Source organism: Choristoneura fumiferana, chromosome 2 (assembly GCF_025370935.1).
Source record: "Choristoneura fumiferana chromosome 2, NRCan_CFum_1, whole genome shotgun sequence".
In the NCBI taxonomy this organism is placed as follows: domain Eukaryota; kingdom Metazoa; phylum Arthropoda; class Insecta; order Lepidoptera; family Tortricidae; genus Choristoneura; species Choristoneura fumiferana.
In genome coordinates, this window is record NC_133473.1 from 9,033,806 (window position 1) to 9,058,117 (window position 24,312).

Sequence of the window (24,312 nt, forward strand, 5' to 3'; positions counted from 1 at the left end):
CCTCTTTCCTAATCCAAGTCCTTCTGACACTACTATTTAATTTAATACGTAAGTGAGAGGGACGTTACGGTACGAACTTTGATTTTCGAATTCCGGAGTAGGCCCTCAGATATCACACAACGCCATTGTTCATGTTTTCGTATTCAAGTGGTATTCAACCGATTTTCGTTACTTACTCGTATTGTCATCGGATGGATCAGTGCGTTTTCTCGTGTTTTATTTAGATATTCATATCATAGAATAATAAATCAAATATTCATTATTCTCATATTATTTAATTAATGTAAAACTTACTTAGAATGAAATTGAACTTAAACATCAACATCTATAAAAGTCGAAATATCTCGAAACGGTCGCATTATTATTGTTTAGACCTATTTTACCTTTTCTAGAATGACCTAAGTGCCCTACATTTTAGTACATCACGGATCCGTTCATATCTTAATATTTTACGACATACATACATAGGTACCTACAAAATCTTTCGGTAATAACCGTTTGCCGCACACAGTTATTTGAGACGCACAAAACAGGTAACACATGTAAGTCATTTTAGTACTCGAATTATGGTACAGACCTTAGTACCCATAACACAAGCTTTGCTAAGCTTACTTTGGGACTAGGTCAATTAGTGTGAATTGTCCCGTGATATTTATTTATTTATTTAGTTTTGATTTTTTTTCAGTGTGGCGGCGCCATGGCGCATGGTAAATATTTCTTCAGTTTTAAGCTATCCAGAGACAGACTCGCCAAGTCCGACTCACAGAGCAACTAATTATAATAATGTAAATATTGGTCGCAGACATTGACCCCCTGTTTCACCATCCATTGATTAAATTTATTTGACGGATAAAGGTGATGCCGTCTCTGTTTATTTTGTTCGAATAGACGGAGACGGCGTCACATTTATCCGTCGAATAAAATAAATCAATAGGTGGTAAAACAGCCCATTGATTAGGCAAGTATTTATTAAATTAATGTCAAATACATTTTTTTTGTGTGCAAGGCGTAAAAAACAGCATTGTGGTCTTGTTTGTCTAAAATAATACCTATATGACAGAATTTTCCACAATTTCAGGGTATAAAGTTACTTAAACATTGATTGCGGGTTACGAAGTTGAATCACAACTTCAAAAATAAAATCTCAAATTAGTCCTGAAGTGTGTGAACCCTAAGAGGCGCAAGCCCGCGCGAGTCGCGTGCGCAGACGACACCCCACACGCATTGTAGTCGGATCGGCAAAAAACGCAGGATTGTTTACCTCACTTTTTACCTTTTTTCAACTTTTATTCCAATTTTATCGCGGCGCACGCGGCGACTACCTTTATAGAGTTCTCAATGAAGCGTTATGCGCCTCCATTGTGAACAGCCAAGTCGCGGTAATTCATTTTTAATGTTAACTTAAATGTAGATAATCGGTGGACCATTCGAGCAGCCCTCTTCTTTGTATTTAATTTGTTGACATTGACATGATCATTTATAAAATGTGGACACGTTATTTAATCCACATCGTTTTTTTGGCATGGTTAGTGTTGTAACTAGGATTAAATAGATTAAAAGATATTTTTATACCAATGTTTTATTGTATAATGTTAGCAAACAATGATAAGTAACGCCCTCCTAACGCCCAAGTCAATTTTATGATATATGAACTTTTTTTTTATTCGACTGAATGGCAGACGAGCAAGTGGGTCTCCTGATGGTAAGCGATTATCACCACCCAAAGACACCTGCAACACCAGGGGGATTGCAGATGCGTTGCCAACCTAGAGGCCTAAGATGGGATACCTCAAGTGCCAGTAATTTGACCGGCTGTCTTACTCTCCACGCCGAAACACAACAGTGCAAGCACTGCTATTTCACGGCAGGATTAGCGAGCAAGATGGTGGTAGCAATCCGGGCGGACCTTGCACAAGGTCCTACTACCTACAAACACACATCAAACCTTATGTAATTTAGGATAGAGTTTGAAGTTCAAATTACAATAAGTCCTTTAAAAAGGACTCTGGGCATTAGGAGGTTATATGTAATTTTCGATAGTGAAAGTAATAAATAAACAATGAGGTTTAATACTGTCCACAGTGCTGTGGGATCAATGTATCACATTAATTAACAACTTATGAAAATTTTCTTTCCTTTTTCGATCTGATTAAGTTATTACATAATTTAATTTACGTCGGTTTTGATTAGGATTTGTTTTATCTTCTTCAAGGAACTGTTGGTAAGTTTTGAGCGCTTTCAAAGACTGAAATTGAATCATGGAAAGATTCATCAAATGCACCACTGTTAAGAAAGAGCACATTGAAAAGCATTTTACTATGGAACGTTAGGTACATAAATCAATAGGAAAAACATGCTAAATAAGGGAAACATAAATAAAAATAGATTTTATGAAGATTTTACTCACATATTGATATAATTTTAGGGATTAAATCTATTTTCTATTGACCGATAATCATTTCAATGTTGTAAAAGCCATGCACAGTCGACTACAAAGAGGTGTCTACATTTTATCACCTTACTCCAATACAATGACGTGTAAAAAAATTATAGTCTTTCCAATCGATTGTACTTAAGTACCAGAAAAATGTAAAAACTTGGAGTCAAGCCACAAGAAACTGCTTTATAAAGAAAGAAAGAAAGAATGAAAGAAATACATTTATTCACAACACAGCAATAGACAACACTACACAAGACACAACAATATTATTAAGCAGGATAGTATAGAAATGTACTAAGATAGTATGTGTTATTGCAGTTGTGAAGTGTCAAGAACGCCCCAGCGCTGATTTTCACCCAGCACCACGCAATTTTCACGGAATGTATAATTTTGCAAATACTTGCCGTGAATACGCGATTGGGAATACGGTATTTGACAACTCCTGAATTTGCCATATCTTAATATTATTATGAAAATATAGATAGACAGACAGTGTTTACCGAAGAGAAAACTTAAATCGGTTGAAAATTGGATTTATAGTGATTTTTTGAAAAATCTATATACCTGTCTCTTTCTCAAACGCTTTTCTCTATGCAGCAAGTATGGCGGTACTGGCGTGTGACGTCACATGCCAGTATGTCTTTCTCTGTCTAATCTTGAATTTCAAACCCTCATAACTTTGTTATTTGTAAAGGTAGCATAAAAATTGTTTTTCTATTCGATAACAGGCATTGTGTAGTTTTAATTTATAAAACATATACAAAATGGTCAAATACCGTATTCCGATTAAATAAAACCTTTTTAACGCGTTAATATTCCTTTTTATTATATCAATATGTTTGTTTATCGAGGTTCTTGAGATTGACTCTGCACGCCAACGTTCGCATCACATTTGCTACAAATAAGTTAATCTTAACAGTAAACCAAGATTGCCAATACTGAAAATATGATAAATTAAGAAATGTATAAGAAAATGCATTCGACATCAATTAAATGCATGTTTGTGCACGAAAGTGCTAGCGCCAAGTCCGTTAATAATTGGTCCTAGTTTTCTCCGAGATTTAGGAAGTTTTAACAGAAGCCAAGTACTCGTTGTATTTTTTTTCCTGTGCCTGTTGTAACTTTTGCAGTTTTTTGACAAGCCCTTTACTTATTTCCTTGCCTTCGTGGTCGTGAGTTGGAAGACCCTAAAACAAAGCATTGAAATATAATGGTTGTTTGAATCATGATTGTTTTATTTAGATTATATCCTTCGTCAAATCAATTCATTTGGTAATTAGTTTACTTGGCAGTTTTGAATAAGAACCTTTTTATATGAATTTTAATTAAAAAAATAAATAAAATTAATCTGCTTATTTCAACAAACGTCTAAAATCTTTATTTAAATTTTATTTGTGTATTTTCCGACGTACTTATTATAAAACGAAGTCATATGAAAGCATTTTGGTTAGATTTGCAGGTTGACATAAATTAGAAGTTGATCAATCGGCAAATTGTAAACGTTTTTCAATGCCAAAGTAAATCTTTATAATGTCTATGATTCTCCCAAAATTTTACCCATTCTAATGAAACACTGGTTAGATTGAGCTCACTAACCTTATCATCAAACTTGGAGTATTTATCGGTCTCCTTTCGGAACAGCTCTCCTGGAGGAATCTTCTTCTGTTCGTCTTTGAGCCGCTGAGCTTCGGCCAGCTCCTGTTTCTTCTTTAACTTCTCCGCTTCCAGCCGTTTCTTCTCTTCTTTTTCTCTTATCAATTCTTCTTTGCTCACGAGTTTCACCACTGTGCGATCTGGTGAAAAATAATTTAAGTTATAGCTAGTTTTGAAATATTTTTCATCGATAAATTTAAACGCCAATCATTTTGTCACTGTCCTGCTTACACAAGGATTAATTTCCACCCGCTCACATTCATTGTACCAAGCAGTGTGACACAAGTCCAGTCCAATGTAGGCAGTTGGTAATTTGGAACGAAAAGTCTCAATTTTACAAGTAGGTGAAAAAGGAATAGGGTATGCAGTCCCTATTTATCTAAAGACCGTGCACGCTACTTGCTTATACAACAAGGGTAAGTATCTTAAAAGTAGTATTTCCTACGGGTGACCTACTTAAAATTTGTAGACAACACAATGCCATTAATAGACTATAGGGAAGAGAAATAGCTTGTCTCACGGCGCCATTGTCGATTCTATGGTGGCGTCATGATGCATAGTTTGGGAATCTATAAGCTATAAAAATGGAAATGGACTACCGCAGTCGTGTGCTCTCTCAAAAGGCCCGTAAGAGCAAAAGAGCGCGCAATATGGTGGTTTGAAACAATAAACAGTCAATTGGGTTGTCAAATAAGTGACGTGGTGTCAGCTTGCTATTGCCATGCAGGAAATCTCGTTTTAACATCTCATAACAACTGCATATCGACGGCTTTAACAACCACCAAGACCCTGTCATTTTTGGTCATACAATTTTCTATTCTTCATTCTAATTCACACACTAGAAAGATCTATAAACTTATGCTATATTGAGATAAGATGTCTTGGCGGTTAACCGTCGATATATGTTATATTTTATGTTGTGTTGTTATGTATGTCGTCTGTTCTATGTTTGTTTCTATATTAATGGCGTTGTGTATGTCAATTAATTCATGACGTCAAAAATATCTTATTTCGCTACTCTGTTCTCGCGTCCTCGTGTCATATTCGCGCGTGCCACGAACGTTCCCCTAGGGCAGCGGTGGGCAACCTGCGGCCCGCGACTGTTACAGAAATAAATCAAATCATGAACAAGTAATTGAAATTATGAACAAGTCCGCCTTTATTTCAATTTGCCCCTATGTGGTCCTTACCTGCCAAAAGGTTGCCGACCACTGTCCTAGGGCATTAGTTTGAGTACTTGTATAGTACCTGGTTAAAGCCGCGGGTTCACGGTGGATGCAAGCCGCTTCCAACCGAAGCAACTGGAGGTCTATGGGGGAGGCCTTTGTCCAACAGTGGACGTCCTACGGCTGAGATGATGTTGATAGTGAGACATACCAGGCTTGTCTTCCAGTCGGACTCCCAGCTCGGGAAGGTCGACGTCTCGCAGCGTGTCGCAGAGAGCCAGCACATCCCCGGCTTTGGCCGTGCGAGCCGCGTCCCGCACGCGAGCGCGGAAAGAGCTCAGCGCTTCTAGGTACGGCATCACCGCCTCTTCTAGCTGTGACAATATACCGAATATAAGTTAAAAAAAAACAGTCAAGTGCGAGTTGGACTCGTACGTGAAGGGTTACCTCCGTACAATGTTTTAAAAACAGTTCCGTTATAAGTTTTGGTTAAAAATTCTAATACAAGGAAAAAAAAGCTTGTAGCTGACTGTAGGTACTTTTTGCCCCTGGTTACAAAAGTACTCGGCAAGACGAATCAACTAGCCCCGAGCAACTGCCAGCTGTCACCTTGACCACCTTGCAACGAATAACAACGTCTAGCAACCAAAAAACGCTGAATAAACTTGATTCTTGTATGACGACCACTTTCATTTTTAACTTTATTCTAATTTTAGTATTTGTTGTTATAGCGACCACAGTACTTAATACATAATCTGTGACAATTTCAAGTGTCTAGCTATTACGGCTCAAGAGATAGAGCCCTGTGACTGTGACAGAAAGACGGACATACAGACAGACAAACAGACAGCGGAATCTCAGTAATAGGGTCCCGTGGCCCTCTTTGGGTACGGAACCCTAAAAACGATAAAAAACCGATCCAGTGAAAGATTCGTCGTCCTTCAATTTCTACACGGTTGTAAGAGACGCGCTGGACAGGAACCGATGGAAGCAGATTATCTGTTCCAGATGCAACACTGATACCGACCACGATCCGCAGACATGAGGGACCGACCCAAGCGAGAAAAAGAGAGATAGAGTTAAAAACTAGCCCAAAAAAAAACCGGCCGTGCGAAGTGCGAGTCTTATTCATGTACCGAGGTTTCCGTAGAATACACTTACGCAATAAACGGCCGTGTATGACATTCCAGCGTCAGTAGATAGACAAAAAACTTAAATCACCACAAAACATACATAGCTTAAGATGAATTAACAAAGTTATAGTATAACTTAAAAACTAACACGCGAGAAATTCCAGAATTGAAATATAGAATAAAAATAGGTACATGTAAAAATTACTAAAACGGTAAATAATTTACGATATTCGAAAATAATTTTGAAATTAATAATGCCATGTGATCCTGTGGAGAATAGGCGCTGACTCAGCATTTACTGCAGCTACGAGTAGCTGCAGAGCTGGTATTCTGTCAGAGACCTGCAGTAGTGTGCACACGCAAACGCGCTTCTAAACTAAATTTTGTTCTGCCAATTGCCAAACATTTACTGTTGTGGGTACATTTATACTTTTAATTCCAAATAACACATGGCACTAAGAGTCGCTTTTACGTCTAGAGAAAGTTATCTATTGTAGCGTATCCCGCAGTACTCACGTTGACGACGCCGGCGTCGTCGACGGGGAAGCCGATGCCGCCGCGCGGGCCTCCGACGGCCCCGAACACGTGTAGCACGTCGGTGACGAAACGCGCGGCGCGGGCCAGCAGCGGCGCGGCCCGCGGCGCCGCTGCTGGCCCGCGCAGGAACACGTGGCACGCCGCCACCAGCTCGCGCAGCGCGTCCAGCGCACCACGCGTGTCGATGTTATCTGTACACGGTTTTATGGATTTAAGCTTTGGTTTCCTAGGATCAGCGGTGCCGTCATTATAGCGGCCGTAATAAGCGGTGAATTACGCCACTAGAACGTTGTCTATGTAAACAAAATGGCGCGTTTTCCTAGGAAGCGGTATCACAGTTTACCAAATTTCATCCAGATCCATCTAGGAGTAACAAACATACACTCACACAGGTATTCACAAACTACAATGCGACACGTGTCTAGTCAAAGTCTCGTTTGTACGGCATGTGATTGTAATATTGATGTGCGCATATCATCGACTAACCTAAAAAGCGGCGCCACGTCTCTTGTCGCCATGTTATTGTTTGACTCAAGAGTTACTTAAAGAAGACTGGTCAATTTGTTAGAAGTATCTCACCTCCATCAACTAAACGGTTTAGCTGTGTGGGAAACACGAGAAGTACATACAAAATTTAACTTCTTCAACTGTTTAGTTGATGCGAAAGTTGTATGTATGCGCTAGTCATACCGTAATGTTTGTTCGAATCATCGTTTCTCATAATTTTTATCCCACTAAAACCTTAATTTTTCCGAAATTTTAAAATGGTCATCCTATAGAAAACTATAAGTTACGTTAGGTTTGGATTATAACAATTCTGAAGAATTATTGGATTCAAAGAAAAAAGAGTTATGACAAACGATCACTCTGACAAACATTACATTAGGACATTCAACAAGGCATCATCATCATCAGCCCGAAGACGTCCACTGCTGGATAAAGGCCTCCCCCTTAGAACGCCACAATGAACGACAACTTGCCACTTGCATCCACCGGTTTCCCGCTACTCTCACGATGTCGTCAGTCCACCTGGTGGGAGGCCTGCCAACGCTTCGTCTTCCGGTTCGTGGTCGCCACTCGAGGACTTTTCTCCCCCAACGGTTATCTGTTCTTCGAGCGATGTGGCCTGCCCATTGCCACTTCAATTTGCATATTTTTCCAGCTATGTCAGTGACTTTAGTTCTTCGACGAATTTCCGTATTCCAGATTCTATCGCATCTATATTTCAACAAGTATGCTAGCCAAAATGGACCCATGCGCTAGCTCTAATGCTTCAGGGCTTAAGAAAGTTAAGTTAAGCGTTACTAACCGCACAGAGCAGCGTGCACTTGTTCCTTGGTAGCAGACAGTTTCCCTGCGAGCGCGCGCTCCTCGTCGCGCCACTCGCCGCCGCAGCCCTCGTCGTAGCCGGCGCGGAGGGCGTCCTTCACCGTCAAGAAGAATTCCTGCGACATTACAACATACTGTCAATTAAAATGTGTTAAGTGTCTATGCGTATTAAAAACACCTAAATAAATAAATAAAACAATAATTTCAGGACGCGACACCATTAAAAAAATACATCATTTAAACCTGATTAATCATCAGTTAAGTACAAAATTAAGCAAGGCAGAAACTCGTGACATTTAAGTGTTACAAAGAAGAACACAAAAATAAACAAATTAGCACGAAATGGTCCCAACTCAGCATGATGTCGGCCTTGCTGCCGACGATGCTTCTTTTTTATGGAATAGAGGGCAAACACACAAACGGACCGCCTGATGGTAAGCGATTATCATCGCCCATGGACACCTGCAACACCAGAAGAGTCACAAGTGCGTTGCAAGTAGGTTTTAAGTAGGAGTACGCTCTTTCCTCTTTTTTCTTCTGTTAGAACTAAATTAGATTTTCACTTGCTTTAAAACAAACAAATTCGTCACTACTTTGAAAAAATCTCGTATCTTAAATCAATATGTCAAAACCTTGACATAATGTTCATAAGGTCCACTCAGAAAAATTATCTATTTTGAGGTGCGAGTTTTTTTAAGTAGTGACGAATAGTCGATTGAGTTGGCAAATGAGTGACGTCACCAACTATTTCCATACAAAATCTACGGGAGGATCGTGCTTTAGCAGGCAATAAAAATACCTACGTCAAAAATAAAAAATGAACTCAAATCTGACTCCTTTTCAATGAGGGCAAATGAATTCGCCGCTGACTAGTGTCGTGACCAATTTCATATTTACGCGGGTTTATTTATAATTAGAATAATTTTGTGAATATTTTGCAATATCTGAAATTAATTATGGCAAATATGCGTTCCGGGGCAATGAATGTCGTGCTTTGAGCAGTTTTGTCTTCGGAAATCCGAACAAAACGGGGACTTTGCAACACTGTGGCATGCTCGATATTTTTATGCTACGGTTTTAAGGTGTATTAAATATGATTTTAATCTAAACTTTGTGTTCACGCCCGTAATAACAGACTTTGAAAGCCATACTTAAAAACCTCACGCAACAGTGCGCCATCTAGTGAGACAAAAAACGATAGCCCTCATTGAACCATTAATTGAATTCGCTGACTTTGCGGAGGTCCATATCAATGAACTAACTCGCGAATGAGCTAATTCCTGCATAAATAATAGTAATAATTTACAGTATGTATAATTAAAGCCTACTCACATTAAACATCTTCTCAGTCTGTATCGCCATCTCCATCGTATTGTTGGAGTAATCTAGCGTCTCTTTCCAGCCGTGTAGCAAGAAGGCGAGCCGGAGCTGCCGCGACGTGTGCCGCTGGAGCGCATCGGATATCGACACGAAGTTCTTTAACGATTTTGACATCTTGCAGCCGGATATCGTGAGGTGTCCCGTGTGGAGGAAATAGTTGACCCAGCCTGGCTGGTCGAAGTGAGCCTGTTGATTCAAAAAATATATTTATAATGCATATCATTTTTTTAAAATTGTAGACTGATGTTTTTTTTTCGGATAACTTTTGGGCTTTAAGGCCAAAGTGAATACAGAGTGAGGCTGTTTCTGAACCAGTGAGCTGCATCTATGGCCTCATCTGCATGAATGCCAAATAATTAATATCATCATTTCTATCTTTCAAAGGATTTAAGATGGCGAAAGAAAGGTATGATGATATGACTTTTGACTAACATACATCATCTTTTTCTAGTCATTTTGTACCGTTTAATTTACAGATAGAAATGGCGTTATACTATACGATATAGCATCTGTTCGAGCGTAAGACCGATTTAAGTAGACGTTTTCAAAAAGCTACATTCTAATAATTATTAAATGGAGAGAAATATTATCAATGTCTACATACATATCAATTTATTAATTTTGTTTGATTACATTACTTGATAAGATAATGCCAATCTCCTATTTTCAGTAATTTGCATTATTGTTGCACAAATAAGCTTAATAAATAAAGTATTTTTATTACTTTCAAGACCACATTATTATCAAATGTACCAGTGAATCTTAAGCCTTGCTAATAAGTTGCATTTTACAACAAACACTAAATACTGGAATAGCCCAGCTGCAGCTATCTCCGTAGATAACTCACCAAGCCAGTCACCTTATTATCGTAGGAATAACAGATCAATGCCCCCAGTCTATGTGTTACTGACATGCCACAGTAAATTTTATTACCAATCGCGAAAGTTTGCCTTTCAACAACCTTAAACCAGTGCAAGTTAAACTACGTACGTACTTTTCTAGACATTACGGAAATATCCCCATAATTTATGGTAAATTTTAGACTATTTTGTTGAATAGGTAACTTAAAAAGCCGTGGTGGCCTAAAAAAGCCGTGGTGGCCTAGTGGTTTGACCTATCGCCTCTCAAGCAGAGGGTCGTGGGTTCAAACCCCGGCTCGCACCTCTGAGTTTTTCGAAATTCATGTGCGGACATTTGAAATTTACCACGAGCTTTGCGGTGAAGGAAAACATCGTGAGGAAACCTGCACAAATCTGCGAAGCAATTCAATGGTGTGTGTGAAGTTCCCAATCCGCACTGGGCCCGCGTGGGAACTATGGCCCAAGCCCTCTTGTTCTGAGAGGAGGCCTGTGCCCAGCAGTGGGACGTATATAGGCTGGGATGATGATGAGGTAACTTCAAAAAACTTTACATTATGAAAAAAAAATTGAGATTTTTACAACTAGTACTTTCATTTGATATGTGCATGTCATTTATTTATGTTACACGGCCGTCTTTTGTTTGGCCATCACCAACTTACATTATGTGTACCAAATGTTAACTCATTCGGTTCAGTAGTTTCAGAGCTAATTGGCTGTGTCACGTGACATTGGTTCTGTTATGTTCCTATTGAGGTACGGAGCCCTAAAAACAAAAGACGTCGGAGCTCACAGCTGGCTGTAACTGCCACAAAAATACATCGATCCATAGAGCTAATATTATGAGGAATAGAAATATCACGCAAGCGAAAAGCACGAGGATAATTTCGTCAGTAATGACTAATGAAGTAAATTGTAGCCACAATTGGCTATCATATCATAATTGACAAGATTTAATTTTTTTAACACCTGTAAATTACTACAGGAATCGAAAGAGTTTTGCCTCCTGAACATGGGAAAATATTTATTATAATTGATTTCTCCATATTTAAAAAAATACAAAAAATTGAAAAAATATGGCTGAATTTTCCAACACTACGACAGAATAGATATGTTTCCTTTGCCTTTTTCACCAGAAAAAGGAGCCGTCATAATTTTGACAACGTCTCTATGCAACGTCTACGTCAGATTTACGTGATCTTTTTTTTAAGAGACTAGACAAAAGTAATGGATCTATTGTGTCGTAGTTTTGGAGTTATGCCCTTTGAGAATAAGCACATCTTAAAAAATATGCAATAAATTAATTATTAGTTGTAGCGAAATTTTAAAATAATCAGCGTTTTTCTCTTTCCAAACAGAATACAGAGAACGAATCAAATTATAGTCTTAGAAATATGAAATCTTGTCAATTAAGTAATATCAATAAAAACATTTAAAAAAAAATCTTTACGCATGAATTGCAGGAGAGGCGATATCGATTCTAGAACAAAAAAAACACAGGAACACGTCTATTCTTATTAAATTTAGTTCTTTGGAAACAACAGCCTTGCTTGATACTGACATTAACCACTGACGGGTGTATCTTCGTGGCCGCCGCCTCTAAGCAGTTTAATCACACTTTATAACTTACCTCACTTTGAGCCAATTCATTGTCGTGGTGAGGGAATTTGAGATCGACACCTCCAGTGTGGATGTCCAACTTGTCTCCAAACACGTCCGAGGCCATGGCTGAGCACTCGATGTGCCAACCTGGGCGGCCCGCGCCCCAGGGAGACTCCCACGACGGCTCGCCAGCTTTACTGCGCTTCCATAGTGCAAAGTCATTTGCTGAACGCTTCTCCGACGTATCAGCGCTGAGATCACCTGGGAACATTCATAAATGTCTCATTTTTAATGGCACATCAACTTCTTTTAACTATAGGAATGTAAAGAAGTACTTCCTCCGTTTTAATACTACCCACAACATTCGCCTGGAGAGAGATTTCTCTATTGTAAATTTATAAAAGATAAACAAATTATTTTTATAGGTAGTCAAACAAATTTTATGTTTGTGTTGTCTTATTTTAGATTCTCATCCGATTACCGCACACTGAATCTACCGAACAAAGGGTAACTTTTTTTTTTATTTGACTGGATGGCAAACGAGCAAGTGGGTCTCCCGATGGTAAGAGATCACTACCGCCCATAAACATCTGCAACACCAGGGATATTGCAAACGCGTAGCCAACCTAGAGGCCTAAGATGGGATACCTCACATGCCAGTAATTTCACCAGCTGTCTTACTCTCCACACCGAAACATAACAGTGCAAGCACTGCTGCTTCACGGCAGGATTAGCGAGCAAGATTGGTGGAATCATCGATAGTATTGATGGAGTTTTACTCTCAAGAATTGAAGAGACATCTGCCTGAAGATATATTTCTCTATTGTGAGGTCCCCCATGCCATACAAGGTATTAAATTACTACACACACACACAGGTATCCTATTGACGCGAAAAACCTAAAACACAAGATGTCGGATCAAAAAAGCCGAGCAAAATCATGTGGATCAGTTCGGTTCAGACATCTTTTTTCTCTCTAATTCCATGGACATATTTGCTGCTAGTGCTTTTTGGGCTTAAGGGTGGTCTCCTATTCATACTTGATGATGATGATTTTAATTATTATGATTAATTTATAGAAAGGGGATTTCCTGATTTCGTCACAGTGTAAGTAATGGAAAATTTCGTGCTCATTCAAATCGGTTGGAATCGTAGGTGCAACAATTATGTGAATACATATTATTATCAAGAGATATTGTTCAGTATTATTTATCCTCCTCGCCCCACTACTGTACACGACCTACGCTACTGGTTTCATAGTCCAAATTAACTTTTATCTGTAACATATAATATTTATTTACAAGCAATAGATAGCTGTCATTTTATTATGAGACCAGATTCTACTGGATTTGGATAACAAAAGTCATTAGTATCAGAATAGAACAGCATATTTAGATAATATAGATCAATAACATCAACTATTTTCTTCATACCTTCTCCTTCCTGTAGTGATTTAGTGTCTCCGTAGGCTTCGGGTACTAGCCGAGCGTAATGGTGTTTCTCCTTACTGTCAAACTCGCTCACATTGAAGTAGACAGAGCCATTTGATTCATAAGCCATGCCATTTTCAATGATTTTCTCTATAAATTTAATAATTTGCGGTACATATTCACTGACTCTTGTTAATACATCTGGTGGCAGAACCTGAAAATTCACAAATTCAAGTAAAATTTACATAGTGATGGACTTAAGTTTTTAAATGGTATAAAACAAACAAAGTTGGGGAAGCCTATGTCCAACATCCTACGGCTGCTGATATGATGATGATGATGAAGATAAAACAAAGTTGTACATATTATTCTTGCTTTCTTTCAGTGATTACTACATAGCTAGCACTATATGCAAATTCGAGTTACCTTCTGTTGTAATATAAATACCTATGTAACTCTGGCACTTATACTTGAAGAAAAATGTGCATTTTAGAACCTATTTCCAATAAATGAAACAGTGAAAATTATTGGTAAGTAGGTACAGCCATAGTTCTTTATGTGTAACATAAAGATCTATGGCTATGGGTGATTTCATATTGGGTTCAAACCATTAAACAATATTACTCTAGGAGTGCAAGCTCATTAGGTAACAGTTCTTTCTCCTTCTAATAACACTACTTACTGTCAGTTCTGTCAAATTAGAGGGTAATGTATATGGAACTACAGTATTAAAGTCTTTACTTACATTTAATGCTTTCATGTCTTTATGAAACTCATTCTCCCAGAACCTTGCTAATGTGGTGAATATTGCATTGTCTTTGACAGTGCCTCCAAGCCTGCTGTCCAGCCACTCGGATATGGGGTCTTTGGCTGACTTCAGTAAGGAGCATTTGGCTTCAGATATTTTTTCTTCATTATTACCTTCTAGTGCTGATTTGAGTGCCTGCACAGCTAATGCAACACTGGAAATCAAACACATAAAAGTTACATTAAATGTTGATTGAATACAACCACTAGGAATGATGTCATTGCCATTTGAATATTACAGTATTAAATATATATATCCATATTGTATTATTTGAATATTAGGTATTACATATTTAATATGCTTGGCTTACAGAATTAAACCATGAAAAATGCCAATTTCAAATATTTATATTATGTGAATTATTATGAAGCTTAAGTACTTACTTATCAAGCATTTTTTGCATAGCAGTCTTTTTATCTGGGTCAACAGTAGTTTTAACAATGTTCTCATAGTAATTTACCACAGCTGTTGCATCATCTATTAGTTCATTTAAACTTCTTTCTTCCTTAACATATTGGTCATATAAATAATTTTGTCTAGCCCTTTTAATTATTTTGTCATCAATATCTGTTATGTTCATGACATACAAAATATCTAGGCCAAAGTAATCAGCCATTACTCGTCTCAATATATCAAAAGATATATATGACCTGAAATAAACACAAATAAGCCTCACTATACTATTAAAGATTATTACAATTAGGGAGTATTTATTTACATTATATTACAACTATCTTATCAGTAAAACATTGATTAAGTATTTTAATTGTTGTACACATTATTGATAATACTTCATTGTTGTACAAGTATCACCCCTTTGATTTTAGTATCTTTCCACAAAATTTACTGCTTTACTAATGTTAGCATGAGAAAGGTGAAATTTAGTGTCTTTGCCAGCAAGGCTTGAATAAGAACTGTGTATTTAGCTGTATTCTGTAATTTCATTTCTCAAATTAAATTAAGTAAATGGGTGATTAGAACTTCTGAAAAAAATGACGTAAATTTCTTAATCTCATACCTGGCATGGCCCATATGGGAGGCATCATAGACGGTGGGCCCGCATGTATACCAGTTCACCCGGTTGCCATTTTTGCAGACAAACTCTTCCTTCTGTCGCGACAAACTGTTGTACAACCGCAGAACCGGCCTCTGCTCTTTCTTCACCGGCGGTGACCAACTAGGCTGAGTTCTTTTAGACATTTTATAACCATGAAACCACGTAAGCCGCTACATGAAACAATGTAAAACGAGATTAAAACCATAGTACTATCGGTATTTAAGGCTATTTATTTCTTTTAAAGAGATTCCACACAACGTTTCGATTTTACAATTATCAATTTCACATATTCGCCATGGTTACGAACTAACCTTAAGCAGGAAGTAAAACGAGGAAAACTTGTATATCCACGTCCAGCATTTGCACAAGCAAGTGACAGCTGACAGATGTCAATGTGGAGCAGACTTGCGTAAGCTATTTGAAGCAATTTAAAAAACATTCAAATATATGTGTCTGGAACAGTTTAAGAGCTACAAAACAAGATCGTGAAAAGAGAGGGACTTGACCTTAAATATCCTTATTTCTTTCTTGCACATCTCTTCTACATATGCAAAAGAGAGCAAAATAGTTTTATAGAAGCTACGTCTCCAAGTTGAAAAGCCAAAACGTGCCGATCTGATATAAACGTATACCTAGCTGTATATATAAATGTAAGTGTGTAATAATATTTTGGTACATAAAAATTGAGACGTGTGTGTATTTGTTTGTTGTGTGCGTGCTGTGTATGTATTTCTATCTCTGGACTACTTTGTACAAATTCTTACGATTGTGTATTTTTATAGAATTTTGATCATATATTACCTTTGCATTTCAGTCATAATGGCTCTCTTTGTTTGTAAATGCTTAAATGTAACATTAGAAAGTGATAAAGTAGAAGATAACGTAGATATAAGTAAACTGGAGTTAACATCTACGGAACAAAGGGATAATTTTTTCAGTGAGGTAGGTACCGTCAGTAAACATGTCTTGACCTTGACTTTTATGAAGGGCTATTGTTTTGAATTAAAACTAAATCGATCTAATATCTCGATCACATGCCATAATTCAGTTCTTGTCGGGTAAATATACGGCACCGTCCGACGGAATTGCAATCAAAATAAGGTTATATTTGAAGTCGGAATGTGTACGTGCTGTTTACCAGGTTCGCAGGACATATTTAGAACATCCGATAGAGGAATATAATTATGGGTTTTATTGATGTTTTTACAGGGTTTTGTGGTAATTTTTCGGTTCTACATTTGATTTTGTAGAAATTGCTGTCTACGCCTTTGAGCGCGTTGAAGATTCAGGTAGTGCAGCCGGTCTTGACCGGCCAGCGAGCCGCGAGCCGCTGGCTGCTGCACTGCTGCTTGGCCTGCGGGCAGGCCACACACGCCATATCCCAGGACAGGCTCAGTGTTGTCCTTATTCCAGCCGCAATACAAGTAAGAACATGAATATTTTCATCTCTAGGAGCTAACTCTTTAGTTAGGCAGTTTTGTTTCTGCTCTCTTATTGGGTTTACAATGTGGACATGGCATAATGACATGGCATGGGATAATGTAAAGTTAGAAGCGTAAACAGCATATTTGAAACCAAAATATTGGTTTACAATATTGCCACTTGACTCATAGTAATATGATCAAATAAATATGCATACAAAACAAATTTCAGTGAAAAAACCAGCTGCCAGCAGGTTTTTACTGCCATCAAATTTGCAATACACTTAATTTTAAATGGAAACAATAGAGTTCTATTTTTAATTGTATTATAATTATTCTTTTGTTTAATGTTCTAGTGATCCTGTCATAATGGATAAGCTGTTGATAGGACTGAAACACGCTACATTAGCATTCATGAAAAATAAACTAATGAATAGGGATCTAATTGTTGATTATGTTATTGTTGATGTTTTCTGCTGCTATAATTACTATTTTATGTTCCTTCTACAAATTCTAATAGGTGAAGTCTGTTAGTTTGGTATGTTTTTTTTAGTGGATGTAACTTAAGTTTGTTTATTTTAATTACAGACAACACAAGATCGAGTGAATAGTCTTAAGAGTTCAAGCAATTTCTCACCAGTGTTCAACTTACTGGTGCCAGAAGTGACTAGTGTAGATATGAAAGAGAATGTGGACACCAACAACTTAGTTAGAGATAGGAACGGATGGCAACCCACACATCAGGCCATTGGCACTCTAAGCAAGCAGCTCTCTCAGATGCTGCAGTCCCAGCTAGAATCCATCGAGGAAACTGTCAGGCAGTTCAGAGACCAGAAATATGCTGAGTTTGAAGCCTACAGGGAACGAGCACATAGAGATCATAAGATATTATCTAGGTATAATGCCTTATGCTACTTTCTTATTTCTTAGAGAGTATGTCACTGATATTATTATTATTATTATTTCAGCTTTATCTTCCACTTAACAGTTCTTAAAAATATATTATATATAGATATATACATTTATTATTATTATTCTTCATTCCACTACTTCATTCCACCTTTCTCTGTCTTTGGCTGTATGCATCCAACTTATTCCTGCTGTGTTTATTATGTCATCGACCCATATCTCTTCTTCTGTCTTATTGTACCTGTTATTATCATTGTACCTGGACAAGAGCGCTGGCCAGTTCCATCGGGCACGGGCAACATGTCACTGATATAGCTATACTAAATTGCATTTTTTGGCATTTAAACCACTATAGAAACATGATTTATGTAGAGATAACTAAAATCTTAGATACATTCAATTTGTACCCCCAAAATTTAAGAAACCTTAAGGTAGCTAATATCTTCAAAATATATTTATACATTGTCTTTAAAACAAAGTAATATAAGCTCTATAAGGCCTTGAGTAAGCTTATACTTCTGAGTAAATTCGAATGAAATAATATTTAAAATTAATGAAATTAATAATGCTGCAATATATACATTTTTGGAACTTGTAAACCTCATTGTTGAGTAAAAAAACACATCTGTTGTTTTGATAGTGTATTGGTTGATATGCTGAAGAATTTCGTAAAATTAAAAAATAAAATATAACTAATAACTTATATAATTTAAATACTTTATTACTAAGAATTATGTAAAAAATTTCAGTTTTGTAAGCAAACCTTGTGGCAACCCCTCGGGTGACGGCTTCCGGGTAGACCCGAGCCTGGACAACGGCCCTCCCTCTCCGCAACTACCTCCACTACAGAGAAGAAGACTGTCCTCATTCAAAGATGCCAAAAAGATGCCACAGCCTATTATAAAGGTATTGTAAATTCCTCCTAATTACAATTTTATATTTGTTCATGGAAAGCCAAGAATGGACCAAAGCTAAAACAGTAAAATTTACATTTAGAAAAATTCAATTCCTTCCAAAATAGTGTTGGATGAAAGGTGATGAAGTAATTTTTTTTAGATCTTCATTATGTATGAGTTCATGGTAAAACAACTAAAATTTTAAGTAATTGGCTACTTAAAATTTTAGTTTCACTTTTTTTTTCAGTAACTTTCATTTTTTTAATCTAGTTTCAGCTGTTTTTAGTGCTGCACTTTACACTACCCTTACATTTTTGTTAATATCATTCCTTTGCTTCAATTGTTGCAAGTCATTGGATTTACTTGAAATTTGACACATGTATAGAGGTCTGATGATGACAATGTAATAATAAAGTACCATCAGCAAAAAGCTCAAGGTATTAAAAATCCAATAAACTAACCAACAAAACGTAGGAAAACCCCCGATTTTGTCACTTCAAACTTCAATATCTCAAAAGCGGCTAAACCGATTTTGATGAAACCTGTCTTAGAAACCTCGCTAGTAAACCTGATTTCAAATAAAAAACAAAATTCATCCAAATCGGTCCACCCGTTTAAGAGCTACGGTGCCACAGACAGACACACAGACACACATAGCGGTCAAACCTCATTTTGCGTCGGGGGTTAAAACTATTTTTTGGGATCAAACTATTTTATTTTGATAATAATGAAATGATGGTAAGAACATTATTTCGGACAACAATGAATTATTACAAAAGTTGATAATATGTTATTAACAATTAAGCTTAAACTATGTTACAAATCATTATTATTTTATTACATTATTAATTCACATTAAACTTAATTATTTATCATAATTAGTACATAATTAATTTAACACTTATACCTGGGCATATGATTATGATGTTGATGATTTAGAAATTCTCCTAGGTTTTTACATCAGTTAATTGATTATAGTCTAACCCCCTTATTCATAAACGACAATCAAACCTATTTTAGTTAAAATGCCGCTAAAATTCGTTTGTCCTTATCTGTCACTATGACATTTGTATTTGTTAGAAAGGGACAAAGCATTTGTTAGTTAACATAGGCTTGTTAAGTTTTATGAATAAGGGGGTAAGTATATATGGATTTGGGGAGGGGTATGATAAACTTGGCAGAGGTATGCTTAACCGTCATAATTCATTCATTTACTGGGTTTTATGTTGTAAGGTCTTATGTTATCCTTTGAACTTGTTGAATATTCATTCAGAAGCATTTGCTTAGACTTCATTATGGTTACAGCAAACCAGTGACCTGCCCCCCGAAGAAGATTCCCTAGAAGCGGAGGATATCTTCGACCTGGAAGGCATGGACTCCCGCAACAACATGATCTCAGACCAGGAAGACGACTATGATGACTCTGATGGTAAGAATAAATTCAATGGAAAATATACTTTATACCACAATGTGACAATAGGGAATAAATTGAATGAAAGAAAATATTTATTTTAGGATTAAAATCCCATAAAAATGTTAGGCTTAGAAATTATATTAGATCAGTTACAATTACGTCGGTGACTTTCGTTCTTTGTCGGATGTGATTTCGAATTTTATCCTTCAAAGAATCCCCTAGCATTATTCTCGCTATTGCTGAATTTATGGATTAACCCCGCAGTCAAGGTCCACGTTTCGGCTCCGTAGCGTAGGTTAAAACTGGTAGGACGCACTGGTTTGAAGACTTTCGTCTTTAGGCACTATACCGATATGCCGAAGTTTCCCGGAAGCAGCCCAGCCCAACTGTATTCGCCTGTTACCCTTTTTCTCAAAGCTCAAAGAATTAGTTCGCTGAAGTGGCGTTGGGCTGGCCAGGTCTGACGCAGGACCGATGAACGGTGGAGCAGACGAGTCCTCGAATGGAGACCAGGGAGGGGGAAACGTCGTGTAGGGCGTCCTGAGGCACGGTAGACGGACGACCTTAAAAGAGTCGCTGGTGGCGGATGGATGCGAGGGTCTGAAGACAGAGTGTTGTAACAGGCCATGGTAGAGGCCTATGTCCAGCAGTGGACTGCAGTAGGCTGATGATGATGATAATAATGAGTTACAATTAGGTATCATTAATTTTGTGCTTCCAATTAAACAAAACAAGAAGATAAAAATCTTAATTAATAGTCATTCATTCATCATCATCATCATCCCAGCCTATATACGTCCCACTGCTGGGCACAGGCCTCCTCTCAGAACAAGAGGGCTTGGGCCATAGTTCCCACGCGGGTCCAGTGCGGATTGGGAACTTCACATGCACCATTGAATTGCTTTGCAGGTTTGTGCAGGTTTCCTCACGATGTTTTCCTTCACCGCAACCAGCATCATTCATTACAGTTACATAATTACATTATCAATGGTGTTACTTTGTGTGTGGTGTTATATATTTTTTTATAAATAAATTGATTGATGTATCTGTTGTGATTCCCAGCGGATGTGAGCCACGACGAAGGCATCGCGATCACGCGTGGGCGCGGCGGAGCGGTCGACTTGGCACGTTCGCTGCCCATCAACGTACCCATCTTCCCCGGAGACCGCACGCTGCCACGAGACATAGATGAAGATGTAAGTTATGTCCAATGCCGGCTTGAGGGGGCGACCGGAGCGCCAAGTCCTACAGGGTGCCGCGCGCGCCAGCTCAACATAACCGCTTAATTTGAATAAATATTTTTTATCAATCTAAAGGAAAACTAGACTCAGCATATTAACTTCTATCTGGGCAAGTCCACCAAAAAAGCGGCACGGCCGTACCATCCTTTTTAGACTTATCTCGTAGGAGTGAGTATGAGTATTCTATGTCTAACAAACACGACTTGTCATTTTGTCACGTATCTAATAGGGCGCCAAAGGCATGACTCGCCCAGGGCGCCTAGTTGGTTAATTCCGGCCCTGATTATGCCAACCTTCAACTGCGAGCGGAACTGCCTCTGCACGGACTCAGCCAGTTTCACGTACAACGATTGGCTGCATTACGAGTAGGGCTATTTAAGGTCAGAGTGAATATGCTGTTACTGGACCATTGAGTAACATCTTCGGCCTCATCTACACTTACCATCGAGTGAGATACAGATCAATTTTAAAAATTAATTTAGTTTTCTGGTTTAAAATAAGTTTTTTTGACGCAAAGCTGTCCCTTCAGAATCATCGATACAATAAAGACGTAAGCTGTATTAATATTTAATTTACATATTCCAAGCAGTAAATTCAGTTTATTTTTTGTTACCAGGAGGAGCCTGCCGACATAGCTGCGAGCATCAAAGCGCTGGCGCGTTCCGTGCACGGCGACGTGTATGAGCTGCCGCGCCCGCGCTTCTCCACCATGATCTAGCGCGCCGCGCCCCCCGCCCCCCGCCCCCCGCCACTACCCCGCTCTCCGAAGGGCACCAAGTGAGCTAGCCTCGAATCCAACTATTCCAACACCCAGTTCAATTTTTCACTGTAGAATATGTGTAATTCAGAAAGACGTATATTATGGCAATAAAGGCGTTAATATAGTTAAGAGGAAGTTTAAGAATGTTCATCTGCAAAATGCTGCATTTGGATTTCATAAGTCAGGTCCGTTGAATCTACAATGTACGGAGCTGGGTTCGTAAAAAGATATCATCTTTGTCGGTAGCAAAAATAGTGTTATGAAAGTTTTAGTACGAACTTTCAAAACCTATATAGCCGTTAAAGGGCGACGGATAAATCTTTTTCCTTCGATATCCACTTGTTGGTAGTATTGGGTCGCTGCGAGCCTGGAATTGGATGAACCATGTCTGTCAATTACTACTAAGAATTGTAACTTACTTGTACACGAAGCCAGTTGTATTTATAGGAGTACATTTATTCACTGAAGTGAATGTGTGTGTTGTAAGTCAAACAAACAAAATAAGTAATGAACCATACGGACCATCATCAAACGAACAAACTTTTTGCCGCGAAATCCAAACTCAATAAGCGGTAAACCTAGGGATTAAGATGTGCAGCTAAACAAGAGGCTATACGCAATATAAAATTGATAATGATAGATTTTCTTATTGAACTTCCGGAAATTTATGAAACTTTCCAGAACTCTGTAACTATTTGGATTTGATTAGGATTTGATAAACCCTTCGATTCTGCATGCCCCGTTAAATACAAAAATGCTGTACAACATTTTTTTCTACACATTTTATAAATCATATTTGTATTTTTAAGTATCTTTTTTTTCTACTTAAAGAACATTGCAGGGGCAACAGTCTCGTGCCGGCGCCTTGTTGTATGTACATAAAATTATATGGAGCAATGTAATAAAACTATAAATCGTTAACATCTAAGTCATATCGCTGTTAATAGAGACGGAGAGTTTTCTATTATTTTATCTGGTGTTATCTTAATGGTAAGCGAAATGTGTACAAAATATTAAAATTTGCATTTCTAACTAGTCTATTAGGGTCACGAAATGTTCTAATTCTAATAATTGATATAGTTCAGCAATCTTAGCTTATTGGATGCGGAGCGAGCGATTTCAATACGTACACAGTGCATGAGCTTAGAGTTCTTGGCAGCCTCGAGGGAACCCCAATTGAATTATCAGTTACATGACTTCAAACCAAATACTTGATACAGTATGGTCCGTGTCAAAAGCTGCTTGCAGTATCAATAGAAAACAAAATATCCATAATTTAATAAGTATAAAGTAATGACCTTATAATGAAGAGATCAGTAGTTGTAATAAGACACCTATTTGTTATTGCTTGTGAAGAAGATACTATAGTGTTTAAAATGCAGTTATTTTTGTACCTGATGTTTTGAATGGATAATCGAGCCGGAATTGGGTTAGAGGCGCTGTAGTTTTGCCATCACTCGTTTGCATTATTTTACTTATGAAGTTGAAAAAGGGAGTATATAATTTTAAGTAGTTTGTATCTCTATGATCCAAGCCGTTTCAGTGTCTTCCATAACACTGTTCTTTCTAAAGGAACACTGGTGACCAGTGATTATTATTGTGATGTCTATTTCTCAGTCATTTGTTTATTAATTAAGTTTCAACTTATTACAATTATTGTTTCATTGGTGTGACGATGTTGAGGAAGGACCTTGATTGTAACGAATATAAGTGATCATGTAATAAAAATTGACCGTGAAATTGATCTTCTTTATTTCAAGCAACTATTTAAAAAGTCGATCATAAAAATCGATTGTTTTGTAATAACCAAAGTCAGTATTAAAGTATTTTATTAGTAGTAAATAGTATCAGTACAGTGGTACTAACCAGTCACATTTGATCTGGTCACAAACATTTACATACAGATAATATTGTCACTACTTTTAAAAAGCTCGTACCACAGAATCAATCACTTTTCTGGGTGAACTATAATGTAACAGTAAAACCATTTGATTCCTGACCCACCATAGAACGTTCTTACTAGGTACTAGATAGATAGATAAAAAGTTTATTTGTTACTGCAAACACAATCAAAATTACAGAAATTAATCAAAACTGGCCAAAAGCGTGTCGGACACGCCCGAAATAGGGTTCCGTAGCCATTTAAAAAAAAATAAGCAATATTTTTCTAAGGATTTCGTATTTTGTACGGAATATTCCAAGTTTTTTTCAAATTTTTCCACCCACCGGTTTAGTTTTTAAAGGAGAGTTTAAATATTCACACCCATTCACTTAGTCCCA

The 24,312-nt window shown here is 37.6% G+C and overlaps 2 protein-coding genes across 2 annotated transcripts; one reads left to right on the forward strand and one right to left on the reverse strand.

Moving 5' to 3' along the window:
- Nucleotides 1-1,563: 1,563 nt before the first annotated feature.
- Nucleotides 1,564-15,765, reverse strand: CysRS (cysteine--tRNA ligase, cytoplasmic). The gene is made up of 12 exons (XM_074107571.1): nt 15,703-15,765; nt 15,353-15,561; nt 14,718-14,984; nt 14,272-14,488; nt 13,530-13,740; nt 12,126-12,358; nt 9,591-9,824; nt 8,239-8,374; nt 6,909-7,120; nt 5,471-5,633; nt 4,037-4,233; nt 1,564-3,627 (listed from the first exon to the last, which is right to left on the reverse strand). Exons 2-12 carry the CDS (start codon nt 15,532-15,534, stop codon nt 3,502-3,504), a joined length of 2,178 nt encoding a protein of 725 aa, XP_073963672.1. The 5' UTR covers nt 15,535-15,561; nt 15,703-15,765; the 3' UTR covers nt 1,564-3,501.
- A 306-nt stretch (nt 15,766-16,071) lies between these two features.
- On the forward strand, nt 16,072-23,772 carry PRAS40 (Proline-rich Akt substrate 40 kDa). Its single transcript, XM_074107560.1, has 7 exons — nt 16,072-16,333; nt 16,642-16,815; nt 17,401-17,708; nt 18,471-18,627; nt 19,923-20,046; nt 21,094-21,227; nt 21,889-23,772. Exons 1-7 carry the CDS (start codon nt 16,211-16,213, stop codon nt 21,988-21,990), a joined length of 1,122 nt encoding a protein of 373 aa, XP_073963661.1. The 5' UTR covers nt 16,072-16,210; the 3' UTR covers nt 21,991-23,772.
- The last annotated feature ends 540 nt before the right edge of the window (nt 23,773-24,312 follow it).

Excerpts from the sequence above, each read along its gene's own strand:
- CysRS (XM_074107571.1), bottom strand. The coding sequence starts at position 15,534 with ATGTCTAAAAGAACTCAGCCTAGTTGGTCACCGCCGGTGAAGAAAGAG. Across the intron at positions 13,741-14,271 it reads AAGACATGAAAGCATTAAAT|GTTCTGCCACCAGATGTATT; the intron begins GTAAGTAAAGAC and ends GTGAATTTTCAG. Across the intron at positions 3,628-4,036 it reads ACTCCAAGTTTGATGATAAG|GGTCTTCCAACTCACGACCA; the intron begins GTTAGTGAGCTC and ends GCTTTGTTTTAG.
- PRAS40 (XM_074107560.1), top strand. The coding sequence starts at position 16,211 with ATGGCTCTCTTTGTTTGTAAATGCTTAAATGTAACATTAGAAAGTGAT. Across the intron at positions 16,816-17,400 it reads TTATTCCAGCCGCAATACAA|ACAACACAAGATCGAGTGAA; the intron begins GTAAGAACATGA and ends TTTTAATTACAG. Across the intron at positions 17,709-18,470 it reads GATCATAAGATATTATCTAG|TTTTGTAAGCAAACCTTGTG; the intron begins GTATAATGCCTT and ends AAAAAATTTCAG.